Source organism: Sclerotinia sclerotiorum, genomic scaffold (assembly GCF_000146945.2).
Source record: "Sclerotinia sclerotiorum 1980 UF-70 scaffold_6 genomic scaffold, whole genome shotgun sequence".
Classification (NCBI taxonomy): domain Eukaryota; kingdom Fungi; phylum Ascomycota; class Leotiomycetes; order Helotiales; family Sclerotiniaceae; genus Sclerotinia; species Sclerotinia sclerotiorum.
In genome coordinates, this window is record NW_001820830.1 from 475,647 (window position 1) to 492,780 (window position 17,134).

At 38.7% G+C, this 17,134-nt stretch overlaps 5 protein-coding genes across 5 annotated transcripts; 2 read left to right on the forward strand and 3 right to left on the reverse strand.

The window, feature by feature from the left end:
* Positions 1-5,072: 5,072 nt before the first annotated feature.
* Positions 5,073-5,516, forward strand: SS1G_05002 (predicted protein; the record flags this gene model as incomplete). Its single annotated transcript, XM_001593525.1, has 3 exons — positions 5,073-5,092; positions 5,264-5,295; positions 5,413-5,516. 3 exons carry the CDS (start codon positions 5,073-5,075, stop codon positions 5,514-5,516), a joined length of 156 nt encoding a protein of 51 aa, XP_001593575.1.
* Positions 5,517-6,705: 1,189 nt separating this feature from the next.
* On the reverse strand, positions 6,706-6,938 carry SS1G_05003 (predicted protein; the record flags this gene model as incomplete). Its single annotated transcript, XM_001593526.1, has 2 exons — positions 6,706-6,749; positions 6,788-6,938. 2 exons carry the CDS (start codon positions 6,936-6,938, stop codon positions 6,706-6,708), a joined length of 195 nt encoding a protein of 64 aa, XP_001593576.1.
* A 377-nt stretch (positions 6,939-7,315) lies between these two features.
* On the reverse strand, positions 7,316-8,109 carry SS1G_05004 (predicted protein; the record flags this gene model as incomplete). The annotated part of the gene is made up of 4 exons (XM_001593527.1): positions 7,316-7,418; positions 7,651-7,706; positions 7,865-7,910; positions 8,072-8,109. The coding sequence occupies 4 exons, from the start codon at positions 8,107-8,109 to the stop codon at positions 7,316-7,318; spliced, it is 243 nt and encodes an 80-aa protein (XP_001593577.1).
* Positions 8,110-10,570: 2,461 nt separating this feature from the next.
* Positions 10,571-12,216, reverse strand: SS1G_05005 (hypothetical protein; the record flags this gene model as incomplete). Its single annotated transcript, XM_001593528.1, has 4 exons — positions 10,571-10,594; positions 10,819-11,136; positions 11,225-11,524; positions 12,031-12,216. 4 exons carry the CDS (start codon positions 12,214-12,216, stop codon positions 10,571-10,573), a joined length of 828 nt encoding a protein of 275 aa, XP_001593578.1.
* A 2,518-nt stretch (positions 12,217-14,734) lies between these two features.
* SS1G_05006 (hypothetical protein) lies at positions 14,735-16,585 on the forward strand (the record flags this gene model as incomplete). Its single annotated transcript, XM_001593529.1, has 6 exons — positions 14,735-14,862; positions 14,916-15,783; positions 15,871-16,014; positions 16,063-16,136; positions 16,187-16,313; positions 16,385-16,585. 6 exons carry the CDS (start codon positions 14,735-14,737, stop codon positions 16,583-16,585), a joined length of 1,542 nt encoding a protein of 513 aa, XP_001593579.1.
* Between the last annotated feature and the right edge of the window lie 549 nt (positions 16,586-17,134).

A 17,134-nucleotide genomic window follows, 5' to 3' on the forward strand; every position in this document is an offset into this window, starting at 1 on the left:
TGTAGACCTCCACTTAAATATTTTCTTCCTGTCGCACCGTAGCGTAGCACGAGAGCGAGAGATGTTCTAGAATGAACTTTACTTTCCCTCACCGATTAGTAAGGTACGTACAAAAACCTTATTATGCACTAATAATCTCAGTTATGAATCTCATTCATCCCACCTTTCATAAAATTCATCCATTGTTTCTTCATAAATTTCATCCATTACGATTGTACCTGAACCTAGGTAGATATCTAGTATCTAGATATTCTAATCGATCAATTATTCTGGATACCTTAATATCCATCCATCTATCCATCCATCCATCCATCCATCCATCCATCCATCCGTTCAATTCCCATCGGAATCAAACGGTAAATAAACATGATAAAGAAACTATTTCATCCCATCCTCAAAATAAATCCAACAAACAACAAGGCTGCATAAAGCCATAAACGAAAAATCTCCAAATCCCACATCCCACATCCCACATTCATCCATCCCTCCATCCCAACATCCATCCATTTCATTTATCCAGATTCCAAACACCGAACCTTCCTATCAAACAACCCCAATACTTCATAATCCCTGTCCTTCCACATTGCTAGTGAGTGACGAAATGATGAAATGACCATTGATGATGATGATAATGATGATGATGAAGACGGCACATTTTTGTTCCTCCGGAGAGAGTCCTCCTACTGTATATTATCTGAGACGAATCAGAGAGTCGCATCATAGATAATTAGAATTAGAATCAGAATCAGGATAGAAAATACATTATACTATCATATTAAGTTGCAGCGTGGAACCGAGCTATGTATGGTATGGATTCTCATTTCTGTCTGATATACATACTTGGTACTTGGAAGTGGCTTTTGGATAACCTCTATGGAGTACTTTGTATGGAATTGGTGTTAGTTACATTACCTACCTAGGAATATCACATTACCATAGATCGATCGTCTATTGTTACACAATACAAATAAATACCAGTATGGTATGTTGGTATACGCATCATCATGATCTGATAAGTTTCTACTCTACAGTACAGACAGAATATCTAAAAATTTTAAATGAAGAGAAAAGACCCCCCTCCTCTCTCCACAAAGAAGTCAACTGATTGACACATCACGATAAGCTTAACAAATTCAAATTCAAATTCAACAAAAAGATCAAAGCAAGGAAAAAGTTTAATTTGTCTCCCTCTCACCTTATCTAGATTCATTCAATTCATTCTTCTGATTCGAGACATGTTATAAAAATAAATATATATATAAAGTATATAAGCTTTTGATATATTTATTAATATTATTATTATTATTATTAGTATTACTATATTTCCACTAGAGTAATAACCCAAGTAAAAAAAAGGTCTAGAAGCTGAAAATCAGGTTTATATAAGATTTGTGAAACGAGGCATGAGCTTATTCTTCTGATTCTTCTTGTTTGGAAACCTGCCCTGCCCTGCCCTGCCCTGCCCTGTCCCGTTTCTTGTCAGGTCGCTTGGATTTACTCCCGATGTATGTAAGATTAAGATTAAGATAGCTTAAATAAATAGATACTGAAGAGCTGAAGCTCGAGCTGGTGTGAAAATTTCATGTACTCAGGTTCAATAAGGATTTAGATCCTTCCATCGGGTCTACCTACCTATTTATGTACTCTGTATGGGTTTAGTTTCTGGGCGTACTTTAAGCTTATGCTTACCATGTTATGTATTAACCTTACTGCACACAGTGCACAGAGTAAGGTTACCCATTCCCGGGGATAGTATACTCTGTGTCCAATCCATTGAGCTGATTATAGCTCTAGGTTTTGGATTTATTGATGCATTCTTTACCATGCTTTTTGTGGTATGTAAGATTATCTTTTATATATGATGGTTTTTCTCCTTTTGGGGAAAATTATAATTGGTTTCTTGATGTTTTATTGATATCAAAAACAAAAAACAGTAACTGGTTCACATCACGCTTTAATCAATTGTAACATCATTTCACCTACAAATCCGCGAGAAGAAAGAAGAAAGTCAGCTTTCACACATATCTTTTCATCTTGTCTACTGCAGTAGATATTTTCATTTCCAATACTTTAATTCTCAGCTGATGATGCTCCTCTCGCTACTTATCATCATCTAAATACATAACATTAAAACCCTACCACAATATCCCATCTCACAAATATCAAACTCCCTAATATTAAAAATCCAATATCAATTCCTCCATACCACAACTAAATCATCACCTTACATCTCAACAAACCCCAAAAACCCCCCTCTCTCCCCCCTCAAAATAAACAGAATACCTGACATCCTTAGCTAAACTAAGTTCCTTAAGTAATAATCTTACAATCACATACCGCTATTCATCTCATAGAATTTCCAACCCCAAAAACTTCATCCTTACAGAGTATACTTCCATAAATCCAATCCAATCCCACCCAATCTAAATCATACTAAAAAACATATCTAATCCCCAATACTCCGTATATTCCACACATTGTCTTAATTACTACCTTGACCCCCCACGCACATACATACTCCGTACATACATATACACGCACGTGGCGTGCGCGGACAGCGCATCGATTACGCTGTGAGACTTATATCAGCTGGTCATTTCCTTACTTTTAATTTTGCTTTGTGTGAATCTTGGTTTTTGGTTTTCGTTTTGGTTTTGCGGAGTAGTTTTGGCTTTGGCTTTGGTCGATCTTGGTTTTGGTGTATTGGTTGGGGTTTAGTGGCCTGGGGGATTTGGGTGGGCTTGGTTTAGGTGGGATTGGATTGGATATCTTTGGGTTGGATGGGATGGGATGTGTGGAGTAGTATTTCCACTTGTTAAGGTTGGTTATTTTGTGAATGGGGACTTGGGTTTGGGGTACGGTGGGTTAATATTCTTGATTGAGTCTTGATGGGTTGGTGATTTAGAGTAGGAGAACTCATGGGATGGGAATACTAGGTAGGTGGAGGGAGTCCTGTGGTTACATCTAGTGGTTGTAAACTTAAGGTGTATCTAGTATGTACGTATTTCCTGTTTTCGAAGCTGGAGTGATGCATGTCTATATGCATGCATAATGGATACATATTTTAAGGCTGAAGGAATGAGGTAAGATTAAGCGGGATTTAGTACTAGAATTGAGAGGAGGTTGTTTGGTCGAAATTTTATGTTTTTGTTATATATTTCTTATTGGATATTATGTCTTGATATGCCTAGCTGAATATCATCACCATCTTGACCAAGTATATATGCGGATGCATAACCTCCCTCGTCCATCCATCTATCAATTTATCAAACTCGCCCAATTCTAAAATAATCAAACCTTCTCTGATAGTTTTGAGATAGTTCTATACTTGTTTGAAGAATAATTATATATATATATATATATACAGATACTTCTTTATATTACATATATACTCCTCACTCTTACAAAAACACAAGATCCCACTGCTTCACACACACCCTACCACTCATCACCTATCTATTTCTCAAATACATGAATTCATCATCCCATCCCCCACTTTATATTAAGATTATTGTTGGTACGAGAAGGATACGGAAGACGTAGCACCCACGGATTACGTAGGTCCTGTATGTCTAATTGTATTCTGTCTAAAGAGCTAGCTACATATTGAAAGTAGTAAGTCTTATATAGACTTACTAAAAGAGCTAGTCTCTTTCGCGTTCGCTTAGTTCTTTATTACAGTAGTAATTAAATTGAAGTCATTCACTTCGTTTACACAATTATCCTCCAGTAATTCAACTTTAGAACTGCACCCCCTCCTCAGTTGTTTTGAAAGGATCTCGTTATACCGAAGAATAGACCTCCGTGTTATATTATTGATCATCAGTCATTAAAGAATTCCCTGCTCCTTTTATATCGTGTGTCTGTAAGGTTTTGCTGGGTGCATGAAATGACATACTTCTGCATTTTGGGATTTCTGTTTATCTTCATCTTTATTTTTAGGTTGGGCGATTGATTAGATATTCATATAGAGGTTGATATGGAATCAGTGTGTCTTTGGATGTGTATATATATATATATATCCTACAAATACGTCGGCAACTACATCTATAATTACAGCATTATAAAGTCTCAGTAATGAATCCTCATCACCTTGCATATTATGATTACGCACATCACATATCCCATCCATGAATCAATTAGCCAAGTACTCAATTTTACTATATAGGATATCGATATATACAATCTAATCACTATATTAATAATCCCTGTCTGTAATCTGTTCTTATTCCTGTCAGCCGTGGACTCAGCTTCTTACTCCATTACACATATTGGCAAAACGCAGTGATGGAAGTATCTCAGTATACAGAAAAATTCCTATATTCCCCACTATGCTGAGGCGTATTGCTTTTTTTATAAATATATTAGAAGATATAATAATGAACTCTGTATAATTACGGCATTTAGGCCATTATACTCTTACAACTAACTCATTATATATTTATATAAGCCGAGAGAAGTTCAAAATATCCCTGAGTGAATCATGTAGTTACACAGTTGATGTAAAGATATTTATTTTATTTTATCAAAGATTTAATAGTGAATATTTAGTGTCGAAAGTCTCAGGTATAGCATTTTATATATGTAGATACGAACTTGAAGGTCAGAGGTCTATACACTACGTTACATTTGTCATAGTCTTGAAAGGGAAGGAAAGAAGAATTAATCGATTCATTTACTTGCACTTGAATCATCTTCTAGGATGCTAGACACGGGCAGCGGCTAAAGTTGAGAATGTAAAAAGCTCGGTATATCGCATCTAAGGGGGATATGTAGGTTTCTCTTCCGTAGTGATTTTAAGAGGCTCAGTACCATTGTGTTGTCGATCTATATATGCTTTATCGCTAATAGACATCTTGAAAATTTCAATAATGTGATTCCATGCTGCACTCCAAATTCTGATGTGTGATTGTGGTTTAAGAGTAAGGCACACTGCATTTGCTGTCCAAAAAGCAAAATTAACCATTAATATGCGTATATATAAACACAATTTTACCTAAAGTGGCAATGAGATGGGCGCCCTTTTGAAACTTTAGCTCTTCGTCTTTACTCTCTAGCTGTGAGGCTTCGAAATGATTCCAAGGCACAAGATGTAGCACAAGATGTAGAATCTAGCTTGTGACGGGACAATGCGTAAAGCGGAACCCTACAGAGCTAATAAGTCGTGACACAAGGCCGTGTACGGTCCAACACATCCAAAACTAATCCGGAACTAATCGTTTGGCAATGTAATAGAGCTAATTCTCTTATTTCTTTTTTCTAGGCCAGATGGCTTAGGAAGCCATTTTGTCATATGTCATCAACATGCCATATCTTTTTCATTTATGGTCATTGGTCATAGGCTATTCTGTCCTTTTAATCGAGAGATCAGAATCGAATACCGAGACCATGAGTCACTCTCGATGCTTATAGTCAATATTATGGAGGTGTTGACCGCTCCTGTTAACGTTGCGGCAGTTAATAGGCTTCAGTTGTTTGATTTACTTCGAAAACTGTCATTTGAGGAGGCGAGGTAGCTGAGTTGATTTGAGGAGCTGTCGGGACTATATGGGTAAGGTCATACATCAACTCAAAGATGTTTAAAATTATTCAAACATCTCTGACTCTCCATTTTATAGCGGAAGAATTGTTTTAATCATTCAAATGGATTCATTTTGGGATCTATTATTCTTTTAAATAGGGATAATGGGATCATGGGTGCTCAGCCTTCATCTACACATCAAGGCTTGGGAGGCGTTGGCCGTGGAGTATAACACCCTGAATGGGAGAATGTTAGAGATTTGCAAAGCCTCCAGTTAAAGGAAAAGAACCTTCTGCTAAGCCATTCAAATGTTCCATAGCTTCACTGAAGACTGTGTGGAGCAGCAAGCAAACCGAAACTTCAGAAGGACGCCTTAATCTACAGTACTAGACCACTTATACTAGTTAAACCAATTTTTTGTACCAAAACTTATCTACTTTAACATATGATTATATTTATAAAAACAATAAAATAAACTTACAAACTTTCAAATTTGAATATTACGATTTAAAATAATAATTAAAATTTTGAAAATTTATTTTTGAAATTATATAATCGAAACAAAAAGTAAATATAATAAATTTAATTTAATTTTATAAAGAATACTGTTAAAAGGAATGACCTCACACAGGGAATAGTGGGAAGCTGATAGGGCAGAACTGAGGTAATATTGGTCTATGTGACGGAAAAGTCGTAAACGGAGTCAATTCAATTACTTAGAATCTAAAACTAAAGAACTAAGAAGATTCTAAGTAAGAAGGTCTTTATATACAGGGCTAGTGCACGTGAGCCACTAGTGGGGTAACAACCGTCACGTAACAGTCTAGTAGGTTAATCTCTCTTCTAAGTTCTACGGAAGTGCGAAGCTCTCTGTAAGAGAGCTTCTCAATCTAGTCCTAACAGGACTAGTGCCCTGTGCACGTGCTACGCAGGAACCATTCACTTTAACAAATACTACAAAAAACAAAAATTCCAATTCAAAATTATTATTATTCAATCAATAAATTTTTTTAGATTTCAAAATTTATTATATAAAAACTTAATATAAATTTCTTTTATGTTTTAAAAGGAATTTAATTATTGATTTTTTATTGTATTAAAATATTCAAATGAAAACTACATAATTTGATTGTTTTTGATACGAAATTACATATCGGCTAATATAAGTGGAGGGCTGCTGTATGTCAAGCGAGACGAAAGGACTCAAAATCGCATATCTCCGGATATACTGCTTTTATGATAAGCGATAAAATTTAATGTATTTACGACCAGGAGTTTCCAATATGAGTGATTGATCATGAGTGTTGAAGATTGTGTTCTGTGCGCCTTTGCCGACAGGAAAGTTTTCAATGGTTTTGCCATTCGTATAGTCTGCCTCCGTGGCATTGGAAATAAAACCAAAACTGGAAACTGACATGGCAGAATTATATAAACGCTTGTTAAAGCTTTTTTGAGTGAGCGCGGTTGGTTGCGTCACCTTGAATAATTTCGAATTTCTACCGATATCTGACTTTCTCGGCTACAGAGAGGTGACGTCACGGTTTCATAGCTCGAGATTGTAAAATTTTGGGCTACCTGGAATTTTCCAGGATTTCGTGTGATTGAAATTTTCTTTCAGACGTTAGCGATGGACTGCCATGTACACTGGGCATTTTGTATGACTGTAGGTTCTTTGTGTAAAGGTTGCAATGTGATTTGTTTTTGAGTGTCGTGGAAATTTAATGATGATATTCAACGAAGGAGATATATTCTACCTATTACAGTATTCGAGTAAGTGATCGAGATCTTATGCTATCACCTCTTAAGCATTGTATTGAAGTCTTCTTTGCCGAAAATGGTGTAGCGTGATGCTACTCGCTTCTTAGCTCTCAATTGTGATTGGCTGCTTTGGACTTCTCTTGATCAAAATATTCAGTGTTTAATTTTTGAATTCAATGGTCTTGCATTCCTGGGTGTTCCTGCAGTATATTAAGTCTCCCCCTTTGATAAAATGCTAATAAATGTCAATATGTCTGAATTATATTTACGGAAAGAGTCATTAAAATAGAGAGACAAGCTGTTTTCCGGATACCGCTAGGTATTGATAGATCCATTCATTACATTTCAAGTAGATGAGTAAAAAAGCTTACATCCCACCCCTTCTAATGAATTCTATATGTGTCTGTTGGTACCACTTTGGGTGATACTATGCAGATAGTACTATTATGGGTTTGTTGGTTATTTATTCTTACTAACTACCTACGAGAAGAGGGTCCTATTTATATTAAAGATAATGCTTAGAGTTCAACCATAGTACCGCCAGTGTACGGCTTCATATGAAGCTATTCACATGATCGTACTTACAGTGTCTGAACTAATTGCCAAATGGAAGTTACTGTTGTCAAGTGCCCTAATGAAGTAATCATTGTCAATTCTGACGTATAATTTTCATTGCCATATGTTCAAGCTGAAAAATTACAAAATCTGTTACGTCCTCCGAACTAGTCTATAAGTCACAGATCTTAGATTTGGACACAAAGGTCAGAGCCGAAAATCTGTCACTTCACTCACACCCTCTTTTTTCCCGTAGGCAAGCGGAAGTATTCCATGGAGATAAGTCGAATCTTCTACCGATATTTATATCGAGACATCGAAAGCAAGATACTGGAGTATTCATCTAGGCTTCCATGATCTATGGGTAAGTCTTAAGAAGATCAATACATCTCATCGCTAACCACTTTTCTGCAACTCAACGCTCATTATAAAATTCAGAGATTATTTTTAATCTCAGAGCATGTTTATGGGTACAAAAACAACAAAATTCTCTCAGGAAGGAATGTATCTTTGGATGGTTTAAAACGGAGATTCTGATTTTACTTTCTGACTCTTATTTCAAGAAATGATAATTAAGAATAGAGATGTGTGTATTTAGAACTTCGAGAACTACTATTTTCGTTTATTCTTAACTTTCGTTAATCATTTATTGTCAATGAAATTACTGTAAAAACCTTTATGTTATAGTGTCATTTCTACTCAACCTCAGTACTGTATAGTTACTAATCCATAGCGCCGTTTTTCTCCCATCCGTTACACATGTTTGAGGTCTCTGATATCCCTATTTACTGCATCTTCCCGTCTATTTTCACCGGATTGTCGATTTCGAGACTATGTAAAGATTTACATACAACCAAAACTACATTAAAACCAAGAACCACCTCTCCTTGTCAACAGCAAAGTTCTCACAGCGTAATATCCAAAGTATAAGGCCCAATCCTCGCTTGTCTTCGTCATTAAGAAGTTGAAAATTATATCTTTAAATCAACTTCTGTTATTATTTCCTACACTTCCTATCTTTTTCTGCTATCAAAAATAGTCTATCACATTGTCCATTTGTAATTCTATCATCATTACCAATTGCGCTTGTCGTTTTCTTCTTCCCTTAATTCCCAAATTTGACATACCCATAAATCTCAACATGAAAGCTCAAACACACCTCAATATTCGCAACATTTTCTTCAACTAAAACGAACTATACAGAATCAATCTCCGACCATTGCCTCGAATGTTTTATTGGGTGATTCATTTTGATATAAAACGAAAAAAGATCAGCGGGCAGCAGTCATTTTATACCTACCTCATAGGTTTACATCATACATGATTAACAAAGGCAGTGAATTTCTAGGTCATTTTCGGCATTTCCTAAGCATCAATTGTTATATTAAATTTACATCCTTTCCAAAAGTAAAAAATTGAGTACTATAACACAGAAATGAACCTCACCCCATTCCTTATTCGAACTCTGGGTTGATAACTTTTCCGAATCCTTGACGTGCCTCTTCCAAATTTGTGGCAGCTGGAGATATCTAAGGGACGGGTCGGGGGGCGAAGAGGGGAGGGGTGTCACGATTCACCATTAGGATTGATGGTGTTACGATGGTAACAAACTGATTAATTAGGAGAGCTTAGGCCGTGTGCAAACACGATCAGATTTCATCGAATTAGTATGTGATCTTGGTCACCTGAAGATCGTATGCGCACGCACCATCAGAAATCGCGTGATAAGGAGTCTTGAGGAGCCAGAAAGCTTTTAGGGGCCCCCTTTATTGTTCAGTATATAGTCAGAGTAGTTTCATAGTTTAGGAGCTTCGTGCTCAACTTAGTTATCAATTAGTTTACCTACATTCTACTTGATCTAGTAACGACTTCACTTCCAAGTGAAGACTAGTGATAAAGCCTTAACCCACAACTACCAACCAGACGAAACCTCAGGCAGCCGCTGCCTCCGGTACAGTATCGTTACAAGGGGTAGGGGAAGGCTGTATATACTATAACTCAGTTTCATCCCTACTTAGATTATTATATATTCTGTTAATCTCTATTATCATAAACAATTTCAGCCGCTAATTAATTAATTATTTCTTCCAGACTCTAATCTAACATTATTTATCTCTATATATTCGAACAATCTATAAATCCTATTTTCTATCCAAAGAAAAAAAAAAGAAACTTCAATCTATTTAAAACTCAAATAACTATTAAAATCCCAAGGAAAATATCACAGGAAGTTGATTTCTATATAATCTTACTTTCATTAGTAACATGCACTAGCAGACGAAGCGAAGCGAAGTCAAATAAGCTACTATAAATAAGCTATGTTAACATCTATCTCTATCTCTATCTATCTTTCTCTATCCATAATTCTAACAACAGAGTGATCTATTATCTATAATCTATAATACCTCTATTTTTTTTTTATAATAATAACAAAGAAAGGAAAAATAACAAATGAAAAATTTTCAAACGAGTGTGTGTGTGTGTGTTCGTTAATAAATCATACATAGTTTTTCCACCTATACGACTAATTGACTGAGTATGATCCACTGGTCTAGAGACGATGATATGTTATGATATGCGATGTGCAATCTTTTTCCAGAAAAGAATGCAGAGGTAGCTTCTCCAGGCTCGAGGGCGTACTTTTGTATATCTTAGAAATGGCTGCTGGGGATGATAGATATATATATATATATCATCAAATCAGCGTGATGTAGAAGCCGAAAAGGAACCGGTCATCTAACGATCGGCGACTCCAATCACCTATTACCCCGTCTACTCTCATCAGCAAATTCCTCATCATGAATTCCTCGTTCCTCGCTCGATACTTCAATCTGTACCGTTCTCATTATCCCCTCTATTTCCTTCCCATTAGTATTCCCATTCCCATTCGTATTCAGATCCACATCTCCCATTCCAATACCATCTCCGCCCTTACTTTCCCCACTATTCCTACTTCCTCCTCCCCTTTCCTCATTCCCACTCACACCGCTCTCACCCTCCCTCACTCCCTCTTCACCACTCTTCCCCAAAATAGTCTCCTGACTTTCATTATCGCTCACATCACCAGGATATCTTAGCGCCCTACTAGCTCTCTCCTTCCTACTCGAACTCATATTTAAATTCGTAATCGTGGTTCTATGCGCACTTTTCCCATTGGCACTCTTTCCATGCGAAAATACTTGCATATTATGACTTTCATTGTGAGCATATGGATTCGAACTTCCAGTTTTTCCGGAGGAGGTGAGTTTCTTGCCGAAAATTTTGAAGAGGGGTGCGAGGACCGGCATGCAGGTTAGGATGATCTGCGTTTGGGCGATCGTCAGCTTAATCTTCATTTACATTTTCGCGTAAAGAAAGGGGAGGTATTGCAAGATAAAATGTACTACTTACCCCAACATTCAATTCAATATTCCCCCATACAACCAACATTGTAGAATCTCCGCTTCCGTTCGTGATAACTGGAATTTCCGACATGCGCAAAACCGAACAGACAGTTGTGAAGATTCCAAGGGCAAAAACACCTATGATACCGAATTTCTTTCGATTATCCATTCGTAGACCGTAGAGGAAGGGAATAGGAAGGAAGAAAATGATCACATCAAAGACGATTGTTGTGATAGCTAGACCGAAGAAAAGGGGACCGACGGGAAGACATTTCCCGGGTGTTTTGGGCAGCCAGGACTTTTGTACCTAGGAATTACCCGGTCAGTATTGGGTTTGAGGTAATGTGATGAGGGGATGGGAAGGCCAACGTACCGGATGGCAGTTGAACATGAGTGCGAGAGTTCCGGCTACATGTCCTAGGATACAGAGGATCATTACGAACCATACTAAGAGGCGATAGTTTGGCTGTCCTTTGGATAGAATTCGCAAATAGGAGAAACAAAGTGAAACTTTGAAGCATAAGACGCCTATCATATAAAAGGGTCGACCAGCGTAGTTAACCTATGCTATTGTCAGTGGCTATTTTCTGCTGTATGAACTATTGTCTTACTTTAGAATATTCATTCAAATTGACTGCTGGCCGCAGAGCCAAAGGTAAACCTAATCCCCATCTTGATTCTATCTTACCATTAGCTTTGATCAAATTTGGTTGAAGTAATCCTTACGTGAAATAGTGCAGGCGTTGTAAACAATACTACAGATCTAGGAAAGAATCAGCATGGAACCAAGGAATAGGAGAATGAAGGACATACCGCAGCAGTCACAACAGCCCAATCATCAGCACCAATACCTCGTACAGTACGTACTCTAACATACAACCTCGTACCGACAGTAATGAGCATCAACACAAGCAAAGGGAATGAAGCTTCTAAAATAAGAGGATAATTTGATTGAGCATTAATCTCTGGTGTTGAGTTATAGACCCACAAAGTGGGCATGGTGATGATAAACGTTCCAGAAGATATTCCATAAAAACTTCAACTCCATAACACCGGATTTGAGATATGTATATAACTTGGCCTTTTGAAATCTTTTGTCGTTATAAACTTAACTATGTCACGAAGTTTTCAAGAGAAGTCCTTGGTGTGTCATTTTAGCTCTATGGTGGCCTGTTCAGGTATGGAGTAGGATTTTATTTCCCGCTTGTTGATGACAGGGGCTTGGAGAGGCACAATCGCTACCAAATTACCTTCTATACCACGGCAAAACATATCAGATCGATGCAGCCACCCGTCAAGCCTCCCGTCAATTGGGACCCGAGTCATCACTCTATATTATTGTATTCCTTCGAAGTTTTGATATTGCTCGTTGATATCATAGATGGATGAACATCTCACATAATAATTGCTCCAGTTGCGGGAGTAGAAAATGAAGGATTTCTGGAACAGAACTTCCCAAGGCACAGACCATCGTCCTACCATTTGTCATTCGATAATACTTGGGGCAGAGAACTCTAAACAATGGATAGTAGTCTCGGTCGCTCGGTCTTGTCTCCTCCGCGTCCATAGAGTAAGCAGGTCTGCTGAAAAATTGATTATGCCCGTGTTGCTGTTCCTCTTCAAATTCAAGATCATTTCACAAGCAAACCAATCAACAGCAAATCGCTGGGACTTCAAATCATATGCGAATAGCTGAATTCGGTTGAAGGATCCGTGAGCCCACAGCGGTACTTTCCCACACCCTAGTTACGAACAAGGTTTCTATATGAATCCCCACAATTCGGAGCAGAAATTTGGATTCCCCAGCCAAACATTAAGAATGAGTAGTTTGAGGGAGACGGTATGCAACCCTGCTATGAAATGTAAGAGTACCTCGAGGATATATACCTGCCGAGGTGAAATCCCTTATCAAAGACCCTTGCCAAGCGACATTTCAAAGATTTTACCAGGATACTTTTATTTTCTCTTATAATGAATCCTACGCTTTTCCTTCGCTGACCACTTCGTCAGAATCAAAATTCGAAGGAAAATATAAGATCGAGTTAAGTTTCATGATTGAAGTCGTAATAAGGAATTAAAAAAGGTCGGAACTAATTTTTAGTCTGGCGGATAGTTCCGACCGCATTCATAATTTACAGCCAAGAGACCTCGCTAGGGCTGGCCCGTTTTATCCGTTACGCACAAGCCGGGCTCTAGTCTGCCCATAAACTCCATCATCGATCGCGAATATAAGACAAGATATTTTATTATACGGACGTAAATCAGGGGATCTGACGGACAATAATTTGGATGATATCGTTTCTGTGTGAAAATATTCCAAGAGGCCAGGTTCGTTTATCGGAGATTGATTCTTCTTCAGTCTTGCTTCCGAGAGCAGTTCATGTCTGTGTTTTACGCGTGTAACTCGTCTAAATTTAATTTAAATTGTACAAATCTGGATTGTAAATGCGCATAAGACTTTCCTATTCCGGTATTGATGGACAAAAGCTTCAAGGTAAAATTCGCGAGGTCCAGACTCAAACATAAGACTAGATAGTATTGGGATCCCTCCCACTGACGGTTTACCACTTTTGTTATAAGAGTAGATTGTACCAAACATTGCTTGAAGAGTGGCCTGACCAGCCAGCCGTCCCCTAGCGGGAAATGTTTCATTGGACCTTATTGCAGATCTGAGTAAGATAACTGTGTTAACCAAGTGCTTCGTAAGTGAGGTACCTTACTTGGGTGCCAAACTCTCAAACTTGCCAGTGTTTTACAAAAGGCGCCATATCCATGTAGCAGTATCCGTTTTCATTATTGCTCAAATTCGAAGCATGATAAGACCTCTTAGCAAAAGAAGTCCTATTGACCTTGAAAGCCCACGACGTGATACAAGATTGAACAGTTAGGATTTCGATAATTTGCCACAAAGAATCCGTCAGCAGAGATGCTGTCGATGAGAAATGATTTCTCCACCTGTAATGCGGAATTATCTCGGAGGAATTGCACATTCAAATATAGAGTACACTTTGTGCAGACTTGCCGAGTTGTTAAACCGATGCGCAGTCCTGTGCTACAGTACCAGGCTACCAGTAGGTATCCATGCTTGAGGATGGCGATAAATACGGCCCCATAAACCGCCAACCGACACAAAAATTATGAAACGATGGAATACACTTGCAAGGTTTCCTTAGTGCCATATATCGTGCATCGTAAGCTTCAACCTATATTGATTTGAAATGACAGTGCATGGGTTGATGGTTCGTGAGGCAGCGGGGTATTAACCTCATGGAGAAACGTAATCAGCATATGCCCCACGGGGCACCATAATGTCGGGATTCCTTCGCGTCGCTCATTGGGTGACCTTAGAGTAAGAAGCGGACCTTTTGCTGTTCTTGAGAACGCTTGCAGGCGGGAAAGTATTACCGAATTTGCAGCGGTATTGATTTCTCCTTCAGACAATTTCATCTAAAATGGATATATGTTGTATGTTTTTTCTTTCTTTTTTTCACATGTTTCCTCATCCAAAAAATCAATCATGTCTTCCACTTTAGCACTCCTGTCAAAGCACAGAGGCGCAGTCTCTGTTGCCGCCGTGGCTAATACAGCTTCTATGCTGTTTGGATACGATACAGGTGTCGCTGGATCTGTAGTAGCACTGCAAAGGTAGTTATGGAAGATCTGCCACGGAGAAAGATGCGCAACTGACCAATGAATAGTTTTTCTACAGAGTTCAAACTCTCCACTAGCGTTGCACACAAAGCATACATTTCCTCCAACATAGTAGCACTGCTCAACGCTGGTGCATTCTTTGGAGCCATAGTTCCAGCCTTTCTCACAAAGTTTATTGGTCGGAAGCCAACGATGACTATTGCAGCAGCTTTTCTTATGCTCGGTGGAATCCTTCAAACTGCTGCCCAACCACCCTCTCTGTCCATGATCTATGCCGGACGCATTATTTCCGGTTTTGGTGTCGGTATGGTTAGCAATCTCACTCCTATTTTAGTTGCGGAAACAGCACCGAAGGAACTGAGAGGGTTCCTAATGGGACTTTTTGAGATGTTCCTTGTTAGCGGAGGGTTACTGGCTTATTGGACAACATACGGATGCTCGCTACATCTACATCCGACAAGCAAACAATGGAGAGTTCCATTGGGCATCCAAATTATCCTCGCCGCAATTATCATGCTTGGATCATTTCTCATAATCGAGTCTCCAAGATGGTTGGCCAAACAAAATCGATGGGACGAGGCCGAACACGCATTGTGCTATCTCCGAGGCTCAACGTCCGAGGACTTGGAAATCAAAACTGAGATTGCAGAGATGCATGCGCAAATTGAAGAAGAGATTGCCGCGACCTCTGGTAGATCGATAACTGAATTGTTTCAATCAAGAAACCTTATTCGTCTTGTCTGGGGATGTGGTGTCTCATTCTTCAGTATTTGGTGTGGGCATAATGGAATCTTGTACTACGGACCCACGGTATTCAAGCAGATTGGCTTTACCGCTCAGAATGCTGCTCTGTTCGCCAGTGGAATTTTCACCTGTATCAAAGTCGGTGTTACCGCTCTTTTCTTGATCGCAGGAGTAAGTTGGACATATCCTTGACCCCTTTTCTTTACCTCGAAACATCAAAACAATTGTCTAGGTAATTCTGACGCTGATGTCATCTAGATTCAACATTTCAAGAGGAAAACCTTATTGAGTGTTGGTAGTGCTGGCATGGCAATCACTATGTTTGCCCTTGGTGCAGTCTTAGCCACACATCCACCAGCCACTGGACACACAACAAACGATACACCTAGTGGAAAGGGAATGGTATGAAGACTACACTACAGCGTTTGAGTTTCAGGCTAACTTCCTTAGATGGCAATCATCTACCTCTTCGTCGTCTTCTATTCCATGTCTTGGGGACCTATTGCTTGGGTCTATATTGGAGAGTAAGTTGCCACAATACTTTATGTGGATGTCCACCAACTAACAATCTCAGGATTTATCCTACTCGAATTCGTGACTGGGGAATGGCCATCAGTGTGATGATAGTCTGGCTTTTCAATTATGTCGTTTCCAGAGAGACTCCAATCGCAGTCTTGAACATTGGATGGAAGACTTGGATGGTATGTTTACTTTTGTATATGAATCGACATGTTAAAAGATGACGTGAAGCTAACAAATCTGGTATGAGTAGATCTTCGGAACGTTTAACTCAGTCGCATTCATCTTTGTTTGGTTCCTCCCTGAGACCAAAGGTTTGAGTTTGGAAGAGATGGATGTTCTCTTCAAGGTTGTGAAGGAAGATATTAGAAGGAAAGATATTGATGAACATGTCGTTGTGCCAATTGGAGGCAGCGAAAAGAGCGTAAGTGGTGAGGTAGTCAAGGAGGTTTGAGCTATGCCATTGATGTAAATGATAGTAATGTATGTGGCGCGCTGTATATATCCCTAATGAAAAGAGCCCACTTCAACTTAATGGAAAGTAATAATAATGCAGCACTTGCTGTGTACTCTATACTCGCTCTATTGTCATCATTCCAAGAACCAAACAAAACACACTTTTACGCTCTATTCTTCCTACACCGCGACGTTAGTGTCACGGTCTATGGTGCCTGAGATGATTAACACTCTTGAAATGAATATCCTTGGTGCAGCGAGGGTTTTTAATTTGGAAGTTGAGATCTGGGCAAGAATACACATTACCTGCAAGCCACGGGAAACATGTTTCCAAAGGTCTTACCCGCCAAATGAAATGATCATTGAAGCCTGGAATTCCTCGCATATGGCGTGTGACAACTAGGTTGTGTTGCAACATAGAAGACAGTGAATTTGAGAGGTTGAGGCCATCACAGATTTGAAAAGGACAGAGTGCAGTTGTGTTGTAAATGTAAGATTACATGCACTAAATCCGGCACGACGTTACATGAGATGACTAAAATTGGCA